The 19,540-nt window shown below is 38.0% G+C and overlaps 1 protein-coding gene across 1 annotated transcript in view; it reads left to right on the top strand.

The window, feature by feature from the left end:
• The window catches only part of EMSY (EMSY, BRCA2 interacting transcriptional repressor), an 82,422-nt gene that overhangs the window by 50,573 nt on the left and 12,309 nt on the right, over positions 1-19,540 (top strand). Inside the window, exons 13-16 of the mRNA XM_027848089.1 lie at positions 2,460-2,658; positions 14,222-14,386; positions 17,340-17,495; positions 18,750-18,791. Of these exons, the coding sequence (XP_027703890.1) occupies positions 2,460-2,658; positions 14,222-14,386; positions 17,340-17,495; positions 18,750-18,791 (562 nt within the window). The remainder of the gene's footprint in view (positions 1-2,459; positions 2,659-14,221; positions 14,387-17,339; positions 17,496-18,749; positions 18,792-19,540) is intronic.

Raw genomic sequence — 19,540 nt, 5'->3', positions numbered from 1 at the left:
TGACATTTACATAGAACTTTACAGTTTACAAATCTTTTCTTTACCTTATTTCATTTGAACCTTGCCACCGCTCAGTTAGTGAGGTAGGTAACGCTAGCTGTTCTCAACACTTGCAAATAGATTTTGCATGTGAACCCAAATAAAACCTCAGTTCTTTATATTTTTACTTGAAAAAGATGAGAAAAATAATTGCTTAACATATATTTATATGTACGTATAGATTGTGCCTGTGTGGCATGTATGTACACATTGTGCACATAGTAATTTAGTATCTACCTGTGTGTGTAACTTTGTATATGTATGTATATGGATGTGTGCATAACCATGCATGCATACATACATTTGCCTCTGGGCCTCTGTGTGTGTGTGTATATTCACACATGACTTAGACAGCCAGCCTTGAAGTTAGGAAGACTTGGGATTATATTCTGTCTCGCATGTGTACTGGCTGTGTGACCCCAGACAAACTGCTTAACCTCAGGGCCCTAGGCCACTCTCTAAGTCCCTAAGTGGCAGAGAAGGGGATCGCCTGCATTAGTAGAAGGCATTTCTTCACCGAAGTTCACTATGGCAGTGAAATCATAGGTTCAGTCCCCTTCCCCTAGAATCTGATAAAATAATCACAATCACAGTTTGAGTGTTTATCTTCTGATGCTTCCATTTGTGTATTTGTAAAGATTTGTTGCCATTCTGTTTAAAAAGATATGTTGGAGTGTGGGTGGGTGTATATGTGGGTATGTACTTTGAATTCTGCTGTTCTTGCTTTGCATCAGTCTATGTATCTACATATTTCTTTGTATTCATATTTGCTTATTTTTTTAAAGGCACTTAGTATTTCATTAACATTTAAGTACTACAGTTTATTCAGCCACTCATCAATTGTTTGTCATGTAGGTTGATTCAATTTTTCAACTTTTAAAAATAAAACAACTACAGATATTTTGGCAGTGATAGGTCCTTTTTCCTCCCACAGTAACATCTTTAGGCTATGGTAGGAAGTAGGATTATGGTAAAAGTAGGATTGCTGGATTAAGGAGTAGTTTCAGTTTTGTAACTTTTTTGTAAGTTGCCAGATTATATACTTTTTCCCCCAAACTTAATTTTTAATGTAGATTTTCTTGTCTTCTTATTTATTTTTTTCTTTTAAGGAGTATTTTATTTTTTCCAATTACATTTAATGACAGTTTTTAACATTTTTTTTTTTTTTGGTGAGGCAGTTAGGATTAAGTGACTTGCCCAGAGTCACACAACTAGTGAGTGTTATGTGTCTGAGGCTGGATTTGAACTCAGGTCCTCCTGACTCCAGGGCCAGTGCTCTATCTACTGGGCCACCTAGCTGTCCCCTGCCCCCCTCTTTTTAACATTCATTTTTTAATAAAATTTTGAGTTCCAAATTTTCTTCCTCCCTTTCCTAAGATGTTTATCTCCTCATTTAATCAAAAAGTGACATGCCCATCCTTCTCATGAAATCTACAAACATCCCATTATTTTCCCAAAATTACATAAAATTTTCTTCCTAATCTTCAGTCTTCTGGTTACTTATTCCTTCTAGTATTTCATCTTAATATTCATAAATTCATGTAATATTTGAACAGGAAGAGACCTTAGGAAAAAGAACATAGAATGTTAGAGTTGGAAAGTGATCTTAGAATATCACAAGCCTAGAGCTGGAAGGGACCTTAGAACAAATAATGTTACAACTGGAAGGAAGTGGTATGTTGGTCCAAGCAGAGCTCTTGGAACATTGAGCATTCAGGACCATCCAACCTTGTCATTTGACATATAAGGAAACAGAGGGGATCTGACTGGCCCTTGGTCACATAGCAATTGGTGGGAGAATCACATCCAAGGATCAACTCAGGAGAAGCACAACCATCTCTCATCACTACTGTGAGTCTTGTCAAGAAAATGATCATGACTCAGCCAAAAGGAGTAGGCTCTAGGCTTCTAGTCTTGCTAACCACCAGCTCATTGCTGTCCTGCACTAAATTGGCTACAGCCCAAATGTCTGTGCTCCCTTTCTGTTTACTATGAATGTTTTCATACTGGATGGATCATAGGTACAAATTGTAATAATCCTTCTAATGTTTGTTGGGTTTCTGATGATTTATTGGTTCCTTACCCTGCTTGGCTTAAAACTAATCCTTTTCAGTTCAAGACTAAGTCTTATTATTCCTTGAGCATGCTTTTGGGAATCTTGGCTTTTTTTTTTTTTTTTTTTTTTAAATAAGATGTGCTACTTGGTAAGCTGGACATGGGTTTTTGTATTTGAAATACAGAATAAGTTACATTCCCATAGTTTTGTATGAATTATGCACAAAACACATTAAGAATGTGGTTTATATTGTTTTAGTTTTATGTAAAAAAAATTCAAAGCAAGTTCAGACTTATTAAATATGAGCTTAGCTCTTTAAATGGCTCTAAAATTGCAGCTGGACAGATTTTTACTTTTCTTTCAGGTTCTCATCAAACCAAAACCAGTGACATTTCAAGCCACAGTTGTTAGTGAGCAAACACGACAGCTTGTAACAGAAACCTTACAGCAAGCTTCCAGGGTTGCTGAGGCTGGGGCCACGTCTGTTCAGGAGGTGAAAGAGGAACCACAGAGCTATACAGAGAGTAGCTCCTCTTCTACTGAATCTTCCCAAAGCTCCCAAGGTAAGAGCTATTTCACTTCCAATTTCTTCTTTTTTAATTTTCTTATTCTTAGTGAACTTCAGCTTCCTCAGTTATAAAGTAGGATTACTGCTTTCTCTCCCCACCTCAAAAGCTTGTGAAGACCAAGATGAAGTACTACTGTACATACTAATGAAAGCCGCTTGCGTAGTTTTTTAAACTGTTAGATGATAAAATCGGCTTCTACTACTCAAAATAAATGCACACAGTATTAAAGCTGGGGAAAAAAAACATAGAGAGCACATAGTCCATTTTCCTCCTTTTAGAGATGAGGCTCCATTTCAGAGAAAGGAGGTGACTGAGAGCATTGCTAGGAGCCTGGCTCTTAGCCTTGGGAGCTGTCTGACCATGGGCTAGTCATGCCCTTTCACTGAACCTCATTTTCCCCCCGGTTCAGTAGAGATAGAAAACTTGACACAATCCATCCCCAGAGCCGTTTGGAGGAAAGCCTCCTGTGAATCTTTAATGGCCACCAAAATGAGCTGCTGTTATTCTGTTGGCTTTTAAGGCTCCCTGTTTGAGCTAGGACTAGAACCTAGGTCTTGCACTACTTGTCCAGTTTTTCCATTAAACCAAAAGCCTGGGAGCAACTTGATGACTGACCTCCAGAGAAAGGGAAATTCCTTGACGGCAGGAACAGGGTTTTTTTTTTTGTCTTTCTCGCCATAATGCTTAGCCCAGCGCCTGCCACATAATAAGCCCTTAATATGTTCTTGTCGACTAACTGAATTGAGCTGAATTCATAGATTGATAGATCTAGGAGGTAATTTACTGAGTCCAACCTCTTCATTTTACAGATGGGAAACTGAGACTCAGAGATTTACTCAAGGTAATATTATAATTTAGTGACAGAGACAGGATTAGAACCCAGGTTTCCTGTCTCCTAGTCCTGGCCTCTTGTCCCACAGTATAACTGGTTTTAGCCTTTATTTTACTATTATGTTACCATAGTTTTTACCTAAGTAATTAAAACTATTTCTTAGAGGTTTTAGGGGGTGGAGGGTGGGGCAGGGGGAGCTCAGTCTATTCAGCATGTCTAAATGTTTGACAAGAGGCAAGATAATGGAATGTTAAGAGTTGGAAAGGAGCCTTAAGAGATCATCTAGTCTATTCCTCATTACAGGTGAAGAAACTATGTCCCAGAGAAAGGAACAGACTTACTCAAGGTCACAGAGCTAGAAATAATCCGTGTGATGTATCATGAATTTAATAAAACATTTTTTTCCTGTCCTGCATGACAATGCTTGTCAAGGAATTATGAAATTTTAGGCCATATTTTTGACAGGTATTTCATGTCTGTTTAGAGCCATGATTCCCAAGCGATTAGCGTTAGATCTGTTTTCCCACCTATTTGGGGTAGTTAAGAGAGGGACATGAGTAGGTAGAATCTAATACTATTTGAAGTCCTTATTCCTGGATTTGAGGAGAGATAAACCTGACCAGGGGTGAGGAGTTAGGGAGGCAAATGTTTGACTAAGCTACATAGAAATGTACATCTTAAAATGTTAGAAGTCTATATTGACTCCAACTTGCCTGTTTAATCAAATTAAACTCCTAATCATGACCTTAAAGCCCTTTACCAACCTCTCACTCCTTATTCAAGTCTACTGATTACCAAAGTCCTCCCAGCTCTACTCTGCCCATGTTTAGATCCTCTGCTCCAGGTATGCAATGATGTAGTGAAAAAAGGCCACTAAGCTTAGAGTCTGGAAATTGAGTTTGAATCTCAGCTCTGCCACTTGCTTCGGAAAATCAGTTCCACTCTCTTGGTGGACTAGATCAAAAGTGTCAAACGTATGGCCCACAACACTTGAGTATGCCACAAACCAAATTAAAATGTAATTGGGACAATAAAATATAATAAAACATAGCTAATATTCAATGTAAAAACTAAGTCAGTATGCGACCTGCAGGGATCCTCATGAACAGATTAATGGCCACCATTTCTATTTGAGTTTGACACCACTGGATTAGATGATCTCTAAGGTCCGTTCTAGCTTTGCATTATATAATCCTAATGGTTTAATGGGAAGTGTACTGGCAGTGGAGTCAGAAGAACTGGAATTGAATCTTAGCCCTAACACTTTCTACTTAAATGGGCAAGTTGCATCATTCCTTATCTGTAAAATAAGAAGAATAATTCTTCCACGGCCTACTTCATCGGTTGTTGTAAGAAATGTACTTCGTAAACCTTAAATCACTCTAGAAAATGGGACTTTTTGGATCTGCTTCACTCTACTCATTCCTTTTTCTCTTTGAAACATCACTTTCAAACCCATTGCGTCTTCCCACCTTTTCTCTTTTCCAAAGCATACATAACCCCTTCCTTCAAATCACTGCTGAGTAATTTCTGGCATATTAAGTCTTCCAGGATTTTCTCTCCCTGGCTCCACTATTACTTTATCACCTATTCCCAGCTGCAATTGGTTGTATATTTGTTTTATGTGATATATAATAGAATGTTGATAATCCAGCAAGTATCTTCTGGACTTTGTTATATGCTGGTATTTAGAAATTACATTCTAATTTGGCTTTTAAAACTCTTCATAACTTCACTCCTTCCCACCTTTCCAGCCTTTTTACACAATGTGGTGACACTGACCTCCTTGCTGTTCTTGAACATGACACTTCATCTCCTCACCCTTTGCATTTTTATTGGTTGTGCCCCATGCCTGGAATTCTCTCCCTCCTCATCCCTGTCTTCTGGCTTTCCTGGCTTTCAAGTCCCAGATAAAATCCCAGCTTTTGCAAGAAGCCTTTTCAATCCCTCTTAATGCTAGTACCTTCCCTCTGCTGATTATTTCCAACTTATCCTCTATATATCTTGTCTTATATGGTTGTGTGCATGTTGTCTCCCCCATTAGATTGTGAAATCTTTGAGGTCAGGGACTATCTTTTGCCTTTTCTTTATATCCCCAGCACTTGTACAGTGCCTGGAACATAGTAGGCATTTAATAAGTTCTTATTAGCTTGACTAGCAGACAAACTTTTTTTCTTATTTTATTTATTTTTTATTTTTTTTATATTCCCTATATTTTATTTTTTAATTAGAGAATCAGAGAATCTTAGAGTTGGAAGGGAACTTAGAAGTGAGTTAATCCAAACCTTCCCTGAAGTGTGACTATCCCTTTGGCTTCACCAGTAGGTGGATATCTTAAAGACCTTTAGTTAGACAGAACTCACTATAGCATCTTTGGTAAGAAACCAGTTTGCCTTTATAGTAGAAGCTCTTCTTCTGCACATAAAATTAAATTTTAGATTTCTCACGTGGGAATAGAAAGGAGAATTGTGCCTATACCCACATACTATATAATCTCAGCCTTTTGAGTTGTTGGTTCGTGCCGTACTCAAAACGATTTTCAAATCCAAATTTCTCGTTTACAGATAACTCTTCTACACATTGGGAAAATATCTATCATATTTTTTGCAGTCATGTCATTTCAAAATGCTGAGTTACTGATTTCTCTTATGTTTTTGTTAGATTTGCCATCACTTTGTTGTGCAACCTTAGGCATCCGTGTTACCTTTTCTTTGGCCTCATTTTCTCCATCTGTAAACTGGAGGTATTGGACTGTGATCTCTGAAGTGCCTTCTAGCCCTGATATCGTGATTCTGTAATAGATTACTTCTTTGAGATGGTTTGTTTTTCCCATTGTTTTCATCAGATCATAAGCCCTCTAGAATATAACCCAAATCTCCCGCTTTTGAAATCTTCCTAAGGTAATTCTTCACTGTGCGGAAGAGTGCACAAGCATTCTGAATGATAGGCAGCACATGTATTCCAACAAAGTGTGCTGTCAAACCAATTTGTTTAGATGATATAATACTTACACTTGAATAGTGCTCATGTAAATAACATTCATATGTATTATTCAATTTTATTCTCAACAGCAATTTTTTGAAGGTCTGCTAAACTCACCTTATGGGATCTTGGGCAAGTTCTTTTACCTCTGGTTCCTAGTTTCCTTATCTTAAAAACTATAATTCTTTGAATTAGGAAGAACAGGGATTGCTAACCTCACTTTATGGATGAAGAAATAGAGGTGTACTGATGTATATGCCCTTGCTTATGATCACTTAACTAGTAAGTGATAGGACCAGAGTCTTTTGACTGGTAATCCTGTGTTCATTCTACAATTTTTTTTTCCTTTGGGGCAGAAAGGGTAGGTTAAAAAGGGGATTATATTTTTGATTTGAGAAAGGGGTACAACAAATACAGTGGAAAGAACACTAGATCTAGAGTCAAGGAACCAGGGTTTAAGTCTTGGCTTTGCTGCTTAATACCTGTGTGACTCTGAGCAAATCACTTTCCTTCCGTGGGTCTCAGTTTCCTCTTTTGTCAAATGAAAGGGATTGGACCAGGTGTGTCTCTAAAGTCCAACTTTAGATGATATGATCCTATGATGGCTGGCAGTCCTATAGAAGATTAAGTATTGTACCAACGGAATCACATCTGGCAGGAGTTATATTCACCAAGTAGTTGAGTTTCATTGGAAATAATTATTTGTTTTGCAAATTTTCTGGACCCCAGGATTATCCCTTCTCTAAAGAGCCCATCATTCCTCCTAGACCATAAGAATTTTTCCCATGCCTGGCTATCCCTTAATTCCAGAATGTTAGTGACTACTCTTGTGGGTCAAAAGAGAAGAAGAATTTAAGGCTTACTCCTGGATTATTTCTTGAGATTCAGTAATGGTACCTGACTGTTAAAAGAATACCCAAATAGCTGTATGAGGCTGAAGACCTATTTCTTCTGTGTGAAGCTACATTTGGCTTTCCTTCTTTGACTATTGTGTTATATTTAGGCTTGGTTGGCTATATATCCTTGGCCTGTTGGTTGACTGTGGTGCCTTTGTGTGACATGGACCAGGGTATAACCTGGTTCTGAGGTGTAAGGAAAGAATACTGGACATAGAGTCAGGAAAACCTGGAGTTTGAATCTTGATTCTGATACTAACTTTATGACTTTGCCAAAATCATTTCAGCTCTCTGAGCTTCAGTATGCTCATTTGTAAAATGGGGGTAATAATATTTCATTTACCTACCTTACATGGATTTATGGGGAAAACACTATAAAAATGTGAGTTGCTGCTATTATTATTGAACAAAACTAAACTCTGATTAGAGAGAGAGCTCATACTTTCCTTTCGTGACAGGGGTTTATACTTGCAAAACATGGGTCTGAGATGTCTTGTGAGCACTCAAATTAGGCTTGACCTACTGTTAGTACTCCAATTTTCTGTACTTAATATTCTCTAAATAAGAGAATTACTAATGGGAGATTAGTCTTGAGCTAGATAGGAATACATGAGAAGATGATAGAGACCCAAGTTTTACTACCTCTATAGCCTCGACCAAGTCTTTTTGTTTCTTGGGCCCTCGGTTTCTGCATCTATAAAATGAAGGAGTTAAAATAGACAATGTCTAAAGTCCCGTCTGCCTTTAAAATCTCTTCTCTTTTGACATATTAGCATGGAAAATGTGTGTTTAGCTCCCTATATTATAGGGTATTCTCTTATGCAGAGAATCCTGAGTCTGTCTTCAGTCAAGAGAATAAAGAATGAAAAGTAAGTAAGATTAGAAGGAGGGACTTGGGTGGTGTTCAGTTTGACCTGGTCCTGCTGTGGTATAGTGCTCCAAGTGTGGGGTGCCTGAGAGTCTTCAAGGGTATGGACTTAGGCATTTTATGGCATTTGAGGATCCATCCAAATCTAGGACCAACTGTGTGGCAGCAGGGCAAGGATAGTTTAGGAATTGGAGTTTGTCTGTGAAGCATTCAGCAAAAGCCTGGTCAGCATAGAATTCAGGGGGTGCTTAGAGATAAAAGTTTGGTGTGCTCGAGCTGTTGGCATTAAGGTAGCAAGCAGTGGGTCCTGACAGGGTAGACTGATTATCATCAAGAGCCAAAGCAAGAGTCAGTGACCCTGAGAAGGCAGGTCAAAGGAAGACTAATAATTGTGTAAACAACATAAAGAAACAGGTGTTAAGCTCGGTGAGCTAGGACCATCTCCAAAGAGGGTTCGCTTGAGGCTCCCAAATAGGAGGCAGCTATGTTAGCAGAGGCATCTAGGAATACAGTCCAGGTGTGTTTTTTTCTAGTCAGGGGGCTTTTTCAAATAACCACCAGCTTTAATCAGTGCTAAGCTTACACTTGGGAAATACATAAAAGTCTCACCAATAGGCCAGGCAGGAGATGCTGATTGACCCTTAACATAAGTGACCCTCTGAGAAAATAATGAAAATGTGGATTATGGCCAGGCAGATGAGTTTGTGACTTTTTATTGTTTCCTTTCAATTCAATAGACATTTATTAATTGCCTACTGTGAAGTCCCCTATTAAACTCTGGGAAGTTAAATAAAGTTAAATAAGCTGCCTTTCTGCTTTAATGGAGCTTATAATTGAATAGTGCCAGAAATATTTTAGTTCTTGCTTTCCTATCTTGTAAAACCATCTGCTGTACTGAGCAATGAGAGGGAGAATCTTAGAGTTAGATGGAATCTCAGGCTCATCTAGTGATACTCCGACATGAAACACGAGTCCTGTCTATGATACCTCTGACAAGCAGTATTCCAGTGGCTATTTGAAAACTTCTTGCAATGGGAAACTCATCCCTGAGGCAGCCCTTTCTATTTTTGGAGAGCTTTTAGTTCTTAGGGAGTATGTATTGGTGGTATTGAGCTGAAATCTATTTCTGTGTAACTTCTCCCTCTTCTCCATTTTCTTCCATTGCTAAGCAGAACAAGTCTGATTCCTCTTCGTCATGACAGATCTTAAGATGTTTGAAAGTAGTTATTCTGTGTCCCCTTACTGTGCTCTTCTTTAGACACCCATCCATAGTCCCTTCAGTAAGATCTCTTTTGACATGGTTCCAAATCCCTTCATCATTCTCACTGACAAGATGGCATATGTTCAGAGAAAAGTAATGACTTTTAACATGTGACTCTTGAGTTGGTTATAGTATTCTCTATGTATTCTTTGTAATTCAGCATTTGCTGAGGAAAAGAATGCCAGATTTCATTTGGGCATTATGACCTTTTTAAAAATATTTTTTGATGTGGAGATTTCCTATCCTTTTCTTCTCTCCCACTATTTCACTAATGATTCAGTTCTCCTTCCATTTCCTTCTGTTTGGGTATTTATAGCATCTTCTCCAGTTGGACTATAAATCTCACCCTTTGCCATTTGGTATCACCATGTACTGCCATTAAATATATTAAGTACATTAGTCAGAACATTCCAGCGGTTGGAGATTTTAGACTTATATGAAAAGAATTAGCCATGATGTAGTTTAAAAAGTGCCCAGGATTTAAAGTAAAAGGATCTGTGTTTGAATATTGACTGCTATTTAATAGATATTGTTGAGCAAGTCAGTCAAGCTCAGGCCTCAATTTTCCATTTGTAAAATCTAAGAATTTAATTAGTAGTTCTCTGAGTAAAGTTATAGATATAAAACCTATGATCCCTGTATTATTGGTTCTCTCTTTGGAATTTTGTATATTCAGTTTACTTAGAAGAATTGATATGAATTATATTTTACACATGGAACTCAGAACTGACCATTAGCATTGATTGTAAACTTCATTCTCCTCTATTGGCACATAATTTCAAAATTGCAAATAAAGGGAAGTTGTATATCTTCAGAGGAGAGTATGTGATATTTGAGTGTTATAGAAAAAAAAATACATTCTTTAAATAAGAAAGAACTCTTTCAAACTATAATTACATTTTCCAGACCCCATTATGTATTGATTTTGTTTAATTTTTCGGTGTCTTTCTATCTCCTCTTTCCCTCTTTTGGGAACTTTGTGGTTTTCAGAAATAAACGGTACTTAGAGGATTGAAAGTTTGCCATTCTTTTTTTTTTTTTTTAAATATTCCGTCCCCGTGACCTGATTCTAAAGTCAGCTCATGTGGGATAGAGCTAATTTATCTGTCTCCTTTTTGCTTATCTGAATCCCATGATTCCTTCAAGGCCCACGTAAAGCCCACCTCTCATTCAACCCTTCCCCCTTAGGTCTTGATGGTGTAATTGAATTTCCCAGGGATTCTACTTCCTTCTTGGAACCATTCATGGGTCCTTACCCCAGGTCCCAGTGCTTTCTCCTTTACTAATTTCTGAATCTTCCCAGATTTCTCAGCCCCAAACCAAGGCCCCCAAACCTTCTGACCCCAGAGGTTTGGTTGCCTGGGTTCAGAGAACTGCTGCACTAGATTCCTAATTCCCTGTTCTTTCATCTTTTCATCATAACCAGATGCCCAAATCAGAAATCTGTTCCCTCTTTTCTTCTGTCATTTCTACGCAATCTAAACAATGAGAGTACATTTCTAGGGTTTATTTTAAGGAAAAAGAAAATATATGAACTCAGAGATAATACTCCAGAGGAAATCTCTCTCTCTCTCTCTCTCCCTCTCTCTCTCTCTCCCTCCCTCTCCCTCTCCCTCTCCCTCTCCCTCTCCCCAATCTCAATAGTGCTTAGCTTCTACACTCTTATCTTTAGCAACTGTTCTCTGGATTGAACCCACTTCCTTTTTCTTTTGAGGTTTAGAACTTCTGACTTCATCATGGCCACCAATGAGAATGGCATTTTCCACTTCAGAATAATACTTCTGTGCCAATTTGAGATTCACCATTTAAGTATGCTGAATGGAATATCACTGATTCATTCTACTATTTGCTACTTCCACCCCTTACCTCTGCCCTCCAAACATTTAGTGCCCTGCCCTACTTCTGTGCTCAAACTCTCCTGTCCCTGTACTGGGAATATTTTCTTTCCTTCCCTTTGCTTATTGGATTCCTACTCATCCATTCAAGATCAACTAAAATAGTACTTTTTTTTTTTAACATGATGCCCTCCCTTAAAATTATGTGATCTATAAGATGAAGGTATTGGGCTAAATAAGCTGTAAGGCCCCTTTTGGCTATAACATTCTATAGTTCTATAATTCTGTACTATGTGTAAGGCACCATGCTACATCAAATACAGAAAAGTGCAATGCATATCTCCTGCCCCTTGGGAATGCAATTTCTCCTCATCTGTGCCCCAAGGGCTACCACATAAGGGCACTACAAAGTTTTCAACATCTGTCAGACACTGAGTGAACAACTAGTTGGAAGAAGTTCATAGTTTTAACATTAGATCACACTGTGTGTGACCCCTTTGGACCCTTCTTCCTAGGACTTCACATGGCAATTTGTTTGCAACTCCATGTATCTAGCATGTGATATTTAGCATTCTAGTTATCTCTGTTTGTATCTTGTATCTTGTTTGACTATGAACTCTATGAAAGGCAAGGACTAAGTCTTATCGAAACTTTATAGCTCCCTCGGAGATAACATAGTATTTTGCATATAAGAACAAGTATAACAAACAGGCATTTATGTAGAGCACTTTAAGATTTTCAAAGCGCTTTACATATGCTATCAATTATTACTCCCCAGCAATCCTGGGAGTAGGTGTAATTATTATCTTCATTTTCCAGATGAGGAAACTGAGACTGAGAAATGTTAAGTGACTTGCCCAGAACAACAGAGTTAGTAAGTGTTTGAGTCAGGATTTGAGCTCAGGTCTTCCAGACTCCAAGTTCAGCACTTTAGCAACTATATGACACCTTGCTGCCTCAGTTAGTAAATGAATGCCTGGAATTTCCTCCCTCCTCATTTCTGCCTCCTGTCTTCTCTGGTTTGCTTCAGAGTCCTAGCTAAAAGCCCATCTTCTATGGGAAACTTTTCCCAATCCCCTTTAACCTTCTCTCTATTGATTATCTCCAGTTTAACCTGTATATAGCTTATATTGTTATTTACATATTGTCTTTCCCATCAGACTGAAAGCTCCTTGGGAGCAAGAGTTAACCTTTTTCTTTTCCTTGTATCCCTAGCACTTGAAACGGTGCCTAGCATATAGGCGTTCAATAAATGTTAACTGACTGATTACCACTTGATGTCATGTATTTTTAGGTATCCTTATGTGTGCATGTTTTATCTTCTGTACTATGCTGTAAGTTCCTAGAGGAGAAATTCCCAAACTTTCTTGGTTTCTGGCTCCCTTTAGTGTTTTGGTAATTTTTTACAGTGCGCCTAGGCCAAAAGAAATGCCTGTTTTATTTATTAAGTACTTGGGGCCAAACAACTTAATAAATATTTATGTCCTAACAATTCAGTAACTCTTTGAAAAAATAACGCACACAAATTGAAAGAAAAAATAATATTTTTCTTTCATTCTTAAACATGATTACTACTGGGATATGAGCATCTGTTGGACACTGCTCAACTTCTTAAACGAATCAGATTGAACATCGCCACCCTCATTTGCTGTTCCTCATTGATTTCATGCAGTACTTGCTTTTTATTACAGCAGCTGCTAAAAACCCAGCTTAACAAAGATATGATGTAGCAAATAAAAAAGTTTGAGAAGTTATTGACATAGCAAAAGTACAAGTAAACGAAAACATATCTCACTCAAAAACATCATTGAAAGGAACATAGTGTAATATAATGTTAAAACTATGAACTTCTTCCAAATAGTTGTTCACTCAGCGTCTGACAGATGTTGAAAACTTTGTGGTGCCCTCATGTGGTAGCTCTCGGGGCACAGTTGAGGAGGAGTTGCATTCCCAAGGGTTAGGAGATATGCATTGCACTTTTCTGTATTTGATATAGCATGGTGCCTTATACATAGTACAGAATTATAGAACTGTAGAATGTTATAGCCCAAAGGGGCCTTACAGCTTATTTAGCCCAATACTTTCATCTCATAGATCACATAATTTTCAATCTTAAAGAAGGTTGAATGATCAGTTAGTCCTATCCCTTTGTTTTAGAGATGTCTTGAGGCACAGAGAAGTAAGTGACTTGCTAATGGTCTTGTAACTAATTGGTGGTAGAGCCCCAGTCCTGTGTTCTTTCTACTTCTCCCAGAAGAAACATTTAATTAAGAACTGTTGATTAATTTTGATATCTATTCAGTAAAAATTTTCAATATTTTTATGGATTTATAATCTCACTTCTAATAACCTTTCCATTTACCTCATTCTGTTTAACTCTTGTCTGTATGCTTACTGCCAGACAGCTCTCATTGTTAAATCTTCCATAGAGCATCCCCACAATCTGCTGGATTCCTTCTTGTGGTTCTTTTTGTATCTTCAGAGTGCCATTTTCTCATTAAGGCCAACTATTGTTTTATCATTACGTGATCAGCCCTTCTTTTTTGGCCAGACATATCCTAATAACATCTTTCATTGCTTCTCAAGCACAAGTCATTTTCAGAAACAGGGAAAGATTTCAGTAATATAAAAATAATTTGTTATGCACATATGTCTATATATGTGTATATATAAACAGACACACACATGCACATATATAGTATGAGGTAAGATTAGTGAACCCTAAGTTAGCTTTATAATTTATAATATTGTTTATCTGTTCTGTGTTATTTGCATCTAACATCAAGGTAAAACAAAAAAAGTTAAAAAACCCAATAATTTTATACAAAAATCTTTGTTTATGAAGATTTTTTTGTTTTGTTTTTATAACTTAATATGAAACAGATTCCCAGCCTGTAGTTCATGTAATTGCTTCCCGGCGTCAGGATTGGTCAGAACATGAGATTGCAATGGAGACTAGCCCTACCATAATTTATCAGGATGTATCCAGTGAATCGCAGTCAGCTACTTCAACAATCAAAGCTCTCTTAGAACTTCAGCAGACAACAGGTATGAATCCACATGCTACCTTGAATGAACATCATCTCTTCATTGATTATCTTCACATATTACTAATTCCATATTTTCATTGTTGCATCTTGGGCAAATTTCATTCTCCTGTACTCACCTGTCATCGTTGATCCAACCTGTTTGTCTCTGGCATGGGCAGGTTCTCTAAAGGAACAAAGAACAGAATTATTGACAGAGGAAAGGAAAAAGTAAAACTCTTCTCTCCCCTTCTTGCTCAACATGACAACTCTAATATATTCCAAAACGCTGAGGAACCTGTCTACTGTGGGCATTGGATTTAGGACAGTTGGAATGGAGGGTCTCCTCCCCTCTTTTCTGGTGTTAGCTGAGCCATTTTGAAGTCTTAAAATTGCATCCGTAGCAGCCTCTGCCTCACAGCCTAGGCTCATGGTGGAGAGGCACTGGAGAGGTCTGGTTAGCCCTACCCCTTCCTGAGATTTGCAAAGCCTATTTGATTGATGGTTTCCACTTGAAGACCTCAAGCATGAGGTACTTCCCTTCTTGCCAGGGTCACTCATCCCCTTGTTGGAGAGTTCTGATTGTCAAAACATTGTTCCTTATATTGAACTGAAATCTGCCTTCCTCTCTCTTCCAGGTAGAGTATGAACTCTTTGAGGGTGTAGGGACGGTTTCATCTTGGTCTTTGTGGGCAGCATCCGGTGCATAGTGAGGGCTTGTTGATTCATAAATGCTTGTTGATTGGTTGATTTAATTTCCCCCATTTGTTCTAGGACTGCCCTCTTAAGGTTAAGCAGACTAATTCTAATCCCTCTTCTGCCCATACTAACTTGTTAGTTTTCAGACTCCAGTTTGTCTGTGTTTTAGGGTTATGGCAGAGAAATTGTATTGTTGATGTAAACACTCTTCTGGATCCATGCAATAGAACTCTGACAAAGGAGGGCCTTCCAGTAGTTTGAGTAGTGAAACATTGTTCGGTTACTAAAGGTTTTAGTGCAGCATCAGGTTATATTGAATCCTAAGTCTGTTGAGTCTTATTATAGAGAGGATTCTCTGTATTCACTAAGCATCCAATAAGTCCTTTGGGTTAAAATTCTGTGAGGTTAGTTTAATTTAATGTAGGTTGTATTCTTGGGCCTCCAGAGTCTTCTGATGCCTCCTTGTGGCACAGTGGGTCATCCCGTCTTCATGAAGGCTGTGCGCATGATCCACAAGGTCTTACGGACCTGCCAAGTTAGAAAGACAGGGATCGTAAGCCTGACAATAGACTGGGTATGTTGGGGAGTTTGTATTTGGCCACAGCACTTCACAGAGATGGTCTTCTGAGCTTAAGAGTGCTGTATTTTGGTCAACACAGGGAGTAGTCACTGAGGAAACCTCAAGAATGGCCATGTCATAATTGTTTACTATTTGTTGAGTACCAACTGTGTATAGATTGGCTCCAAATTCCTTGCCTAGAACAAGACTTTATAACCCCTTATCTGTTCTGGGATGACCCTACCTGACACAATCCCTTTCACTAGTTTATTGATTTCTCCTCACCTTATCTAGCCCTACACCATTCCTAGTCCAAGTTCCTAAGCACAGATTTAGAATGATAAAAGTAGCTTACATTTGTATAGTGCTGTATACTCAGAGAACACCTTGTTTCCTTTATATAATCTGATTCTCACCACAAACTCATGATGTAGTGTGAACATTATTATTCCCAGAGAAATTGAGTAAACAGCTACTTAGGAGCAGAGCTGAGACTCAGACCCAGCTCTCCTGACTCTGTCCCATACTTTGTTTTCCTATTACACAAAGCCCAGTGGATAGGCCTGGGTCGAGGGGAACATACCCCTACCCACTGAGGCTTTTTTCTACTTCGTTTCTTTCCTGGTTCTAGCTGCATCTACAAAACTTTCTACAGGACAGAGATGCCTGTTACTCTTATTGCCGTATATTTTATTCATTGACACATACTATTATGTGAAAAATTGAGTTGTTATTTGTTTGTTTTTGAGGCTGGTTTTTAGGTTTTAGGAGAACAGGTCTAGGTTAAGGTCATCCCAAAAAACTGTGGCCTGAGGTAAATTTCATCTATTTGTTCCCTAGCATTTTAGCCAAATACAATCAAGAACAGATATCCAAGGAAGACCTAAAAAGGAAGAAAATCATAACAGATTGTGTCATAAGGAGTACTTATGAAAAGCCAGAAGCAGTCCCATGCAGTCTTAGAGTTGGAGTAGATTTCCGAGGTTATCTTGTTCAAACTGTACCTTAAGTAGGAATACACTCTATAATATCCCTAGCAAATAGCCTTCCAGCCCCTACCTAAAAAGTGAAGTGTAAATATAATGAAAGAGCTTTACATTTATAATCAGAGGACCTAGACTGAAATCCTGCCTGTGTTCCTTACAACCCCTATGACATTGGGCAAATAACTTAATCTCTCTGAGCCTCAGTTTCCTTATCTGTAAAGTGAGGGTGTTGGACAAAATGATCCCAAATCTGTCATCAGAGGGGAGCCCCTTTTGCCTCCCCATCAGCCCATTCCATTTTTTGATAGCACTTACACTTAAGTTATTAGGAGGGTTTTCATTATGTTGAGACTATGTCTACCTCTTTACAACTTGTACCTATTGCTCCTCTTTATACCCTTTGGAGTCAGTTGGAATAAATGTTATCTCTTTTTCCTGTGACTGCTTGAATACTTGAATCAGGTTCATTCTCTCCTTAAATTTTCTCTCCTCTAGACTAAATGGCCCAGTTTCTTCAACATGCTTTGCTTAATAGGTAGTAGCAGGGGAGAAGGGAGAGGAGGCCTTGTTTGTTCTTTTCACTGGCAAGTCATCTTTCCCTATTTATCCACTGCCTGAGTAGCTTCTAGAACTTTCCTCCAGAAAATTTTTGTTCCATATCCCCAGGTGCTACTCTAGTTTGGGTATTTGTCTGAACTGCAAATGAAATTCCTTCTAACTCTCTTGAACAGTGAAGGAGAAACTGGAATCCAAACCAAGACAAGCCACTATTGACTTGAGTCAAATGGCAGTTCCTATTCAAATGGCCCAAGAAAAGCGGCGCTCTCCCGAGAGTCCGTCAATCGCTGTGGTGGAGTCGGAGCTTGTCACTGAGTATATCACCACTGGTGAGTGACAAAAAAGTCATGCCCCAAGGCTGGAAAAGCACCTGTTCTCTTTGAACCTGCCTCATGTTCCCTTTTACCAAAGCTATGTGGAAATAGGTTTTTACTCTCATTGGACTAGAAGTTCCTCAAGAGCTGGGTCTGTCTTGTATCTACATTTATATTCCCAGTACCATGCACATAGTCAACACTAAAATGTTTGTTTAATTGTATTTTTGGATTCATGGTATTAATGATTATTCAAGAGGAAAGAAAGGATAAATATTTATCTATTCTTTCTAGTAGAATTCCAATACTAACTCACATCATTTTTGGAGTATGCCCTGTCATTAACATCTGGAAAGTACAGATAGTATGTTAACATAGTTTGTGAGTAATGGAAGACTGTGAGAGAATCATAAACAAATCCCTGTAGATAAGGTCACAGGTGCAGAAAAAATGGCAAAATGAGATTCATCTTTGAGTGAAATATTTTGATGTAGCTGTTTAAAAATAAACAAATAAATCCTAGCACAGTTATTTAATATAAAGGATTAATCTGGATAGCTATAAATCCCCCTAAATACCTAGGGGTATGGTGGAAAGCAAATGAAATATTTGTTTAAAATGCATTTTGGCAGCAAAAAGGCTAATGAGGTTTTTGGATGGCATATACAGAAATGTTAAACAGGAAAGATAATATAGCTTATCTTTCCGCTTCTCTGTTGAGACCACACCTGAAATACTGCTTTCTGTTCTGAACACTTCATTACCCAAAAGGTTTGTACAAACTGGAGAGAGTTCAGAGAACAGCAATGTGAATAATTAAGGGGCAAGGAGGAATGACTTATGAGGCAATATTTAAGGAGTCAAGTCTGTATGGTTTTCTTAAGTGATGATTAAGGGAGAACATAAGCTTCCAAATATTTGAAGGATGTTAATACCAAAGAAGGAAAGGAATCAGTTGGCATTATTCCAGAAGCCATAATTAAGAATAATGGGCTGAAATTGCCCGAAGGAGAAATCTAGTAAAAAAAAAAAAAAAAAACTTTTGCTTTAAAAAAATAAAATAAATAAATAATGAAAAGAGTGTAGGCTAACCATAAAGGGAAAGATGATTTTTTTAAAGCCTGCTCTTTGGAGACATTTAACAGAAGGCTTGAGAAAGCAGTAGCAGGCATGCTTGGGGATCAGTATTAACTGCTTGGGGATGGACTAGATGATATAATAGTAAAGATAGAAAAGACTTGTGATTTTTTTTTTCTTTATCCTTTTCAGAACGCACTGATGAGGGAACAGAGGTTGCTTTTCCCCTTCTAGGTAAGTGGTGTACTTCTCTCTGTAGTACCATTATAGATGAAAAGTTGTGTTGTTTATATGGATACACTGTATCTACTTTGATTGGCTAGAGGAAGAATAAAATAATAAATGATAAAGTAGGGCATGACATACAGTGAGTAAAAAAGTAGAAGACATTTTCAAAAATGAGCATTGCCCATTATGAGAAGATAAGGGGTATCTAAAGAAGTAGTCATCACAGTGGCTAGAGGTAGTAAGCATTTAATAAATGCATGTTAATTAACAGGTTAAGCCATCTACAAGGCTCAGTTAAGATCACTGTCATTTCCTCTTCTCCTTGTTTCTGCACTGTAATCTTTTTTACTTTCCCCTTCTTCGTCTGTCATGGCCAACATAAGATTTGTTATAGACTAAAAGCATTTAGTAATAATAGTAATAGTTTAAATTTATATAATGTTAGCTCATATTTATGTTATGCTTAACAGTTTACGAAACACTTTCCAACATTGTGAGGTTATTAGCACATTTTTACAAATGAGGCATCTGAAACTTAGAGAAGTTAGTAGATATTTGAGGCAGCTGGGTGATGTAGTAGGTAAAATTCTGGGCCCAGAGTCAGAAAGACTTGAATTTAAATCCTGACTCAAACATTTACTAGCTGTGTGGCTGTAGGCAAGTCACTTAACCTCTATCTGCCTCATGTTCCTCAACTCTAAAATGGGGCTATTAATAGCACCTCCCTCCCATAGTTGTCGTGAGGATTCAATGAG

Source organism: Vombatus ursinus, unplaced genomic scaffold, assembly GCF_900497805.2.
Source record: "Vombatus ursinus unplaced genomic scaffold, bare-nosed wombat genome assembly UNPS02005659.1, whole genome shotgun sequence".
NCBI lineage: Eukaryota > Metazoa > Chordata > Mammalia > Diprotodontia > Vombatidae > Vombatus > Vombatus ursinus.
Note: the sequence above shows the minus strand (reverse complement) of the source record. Positions and strands in the feature narration are given on the sequence as shown.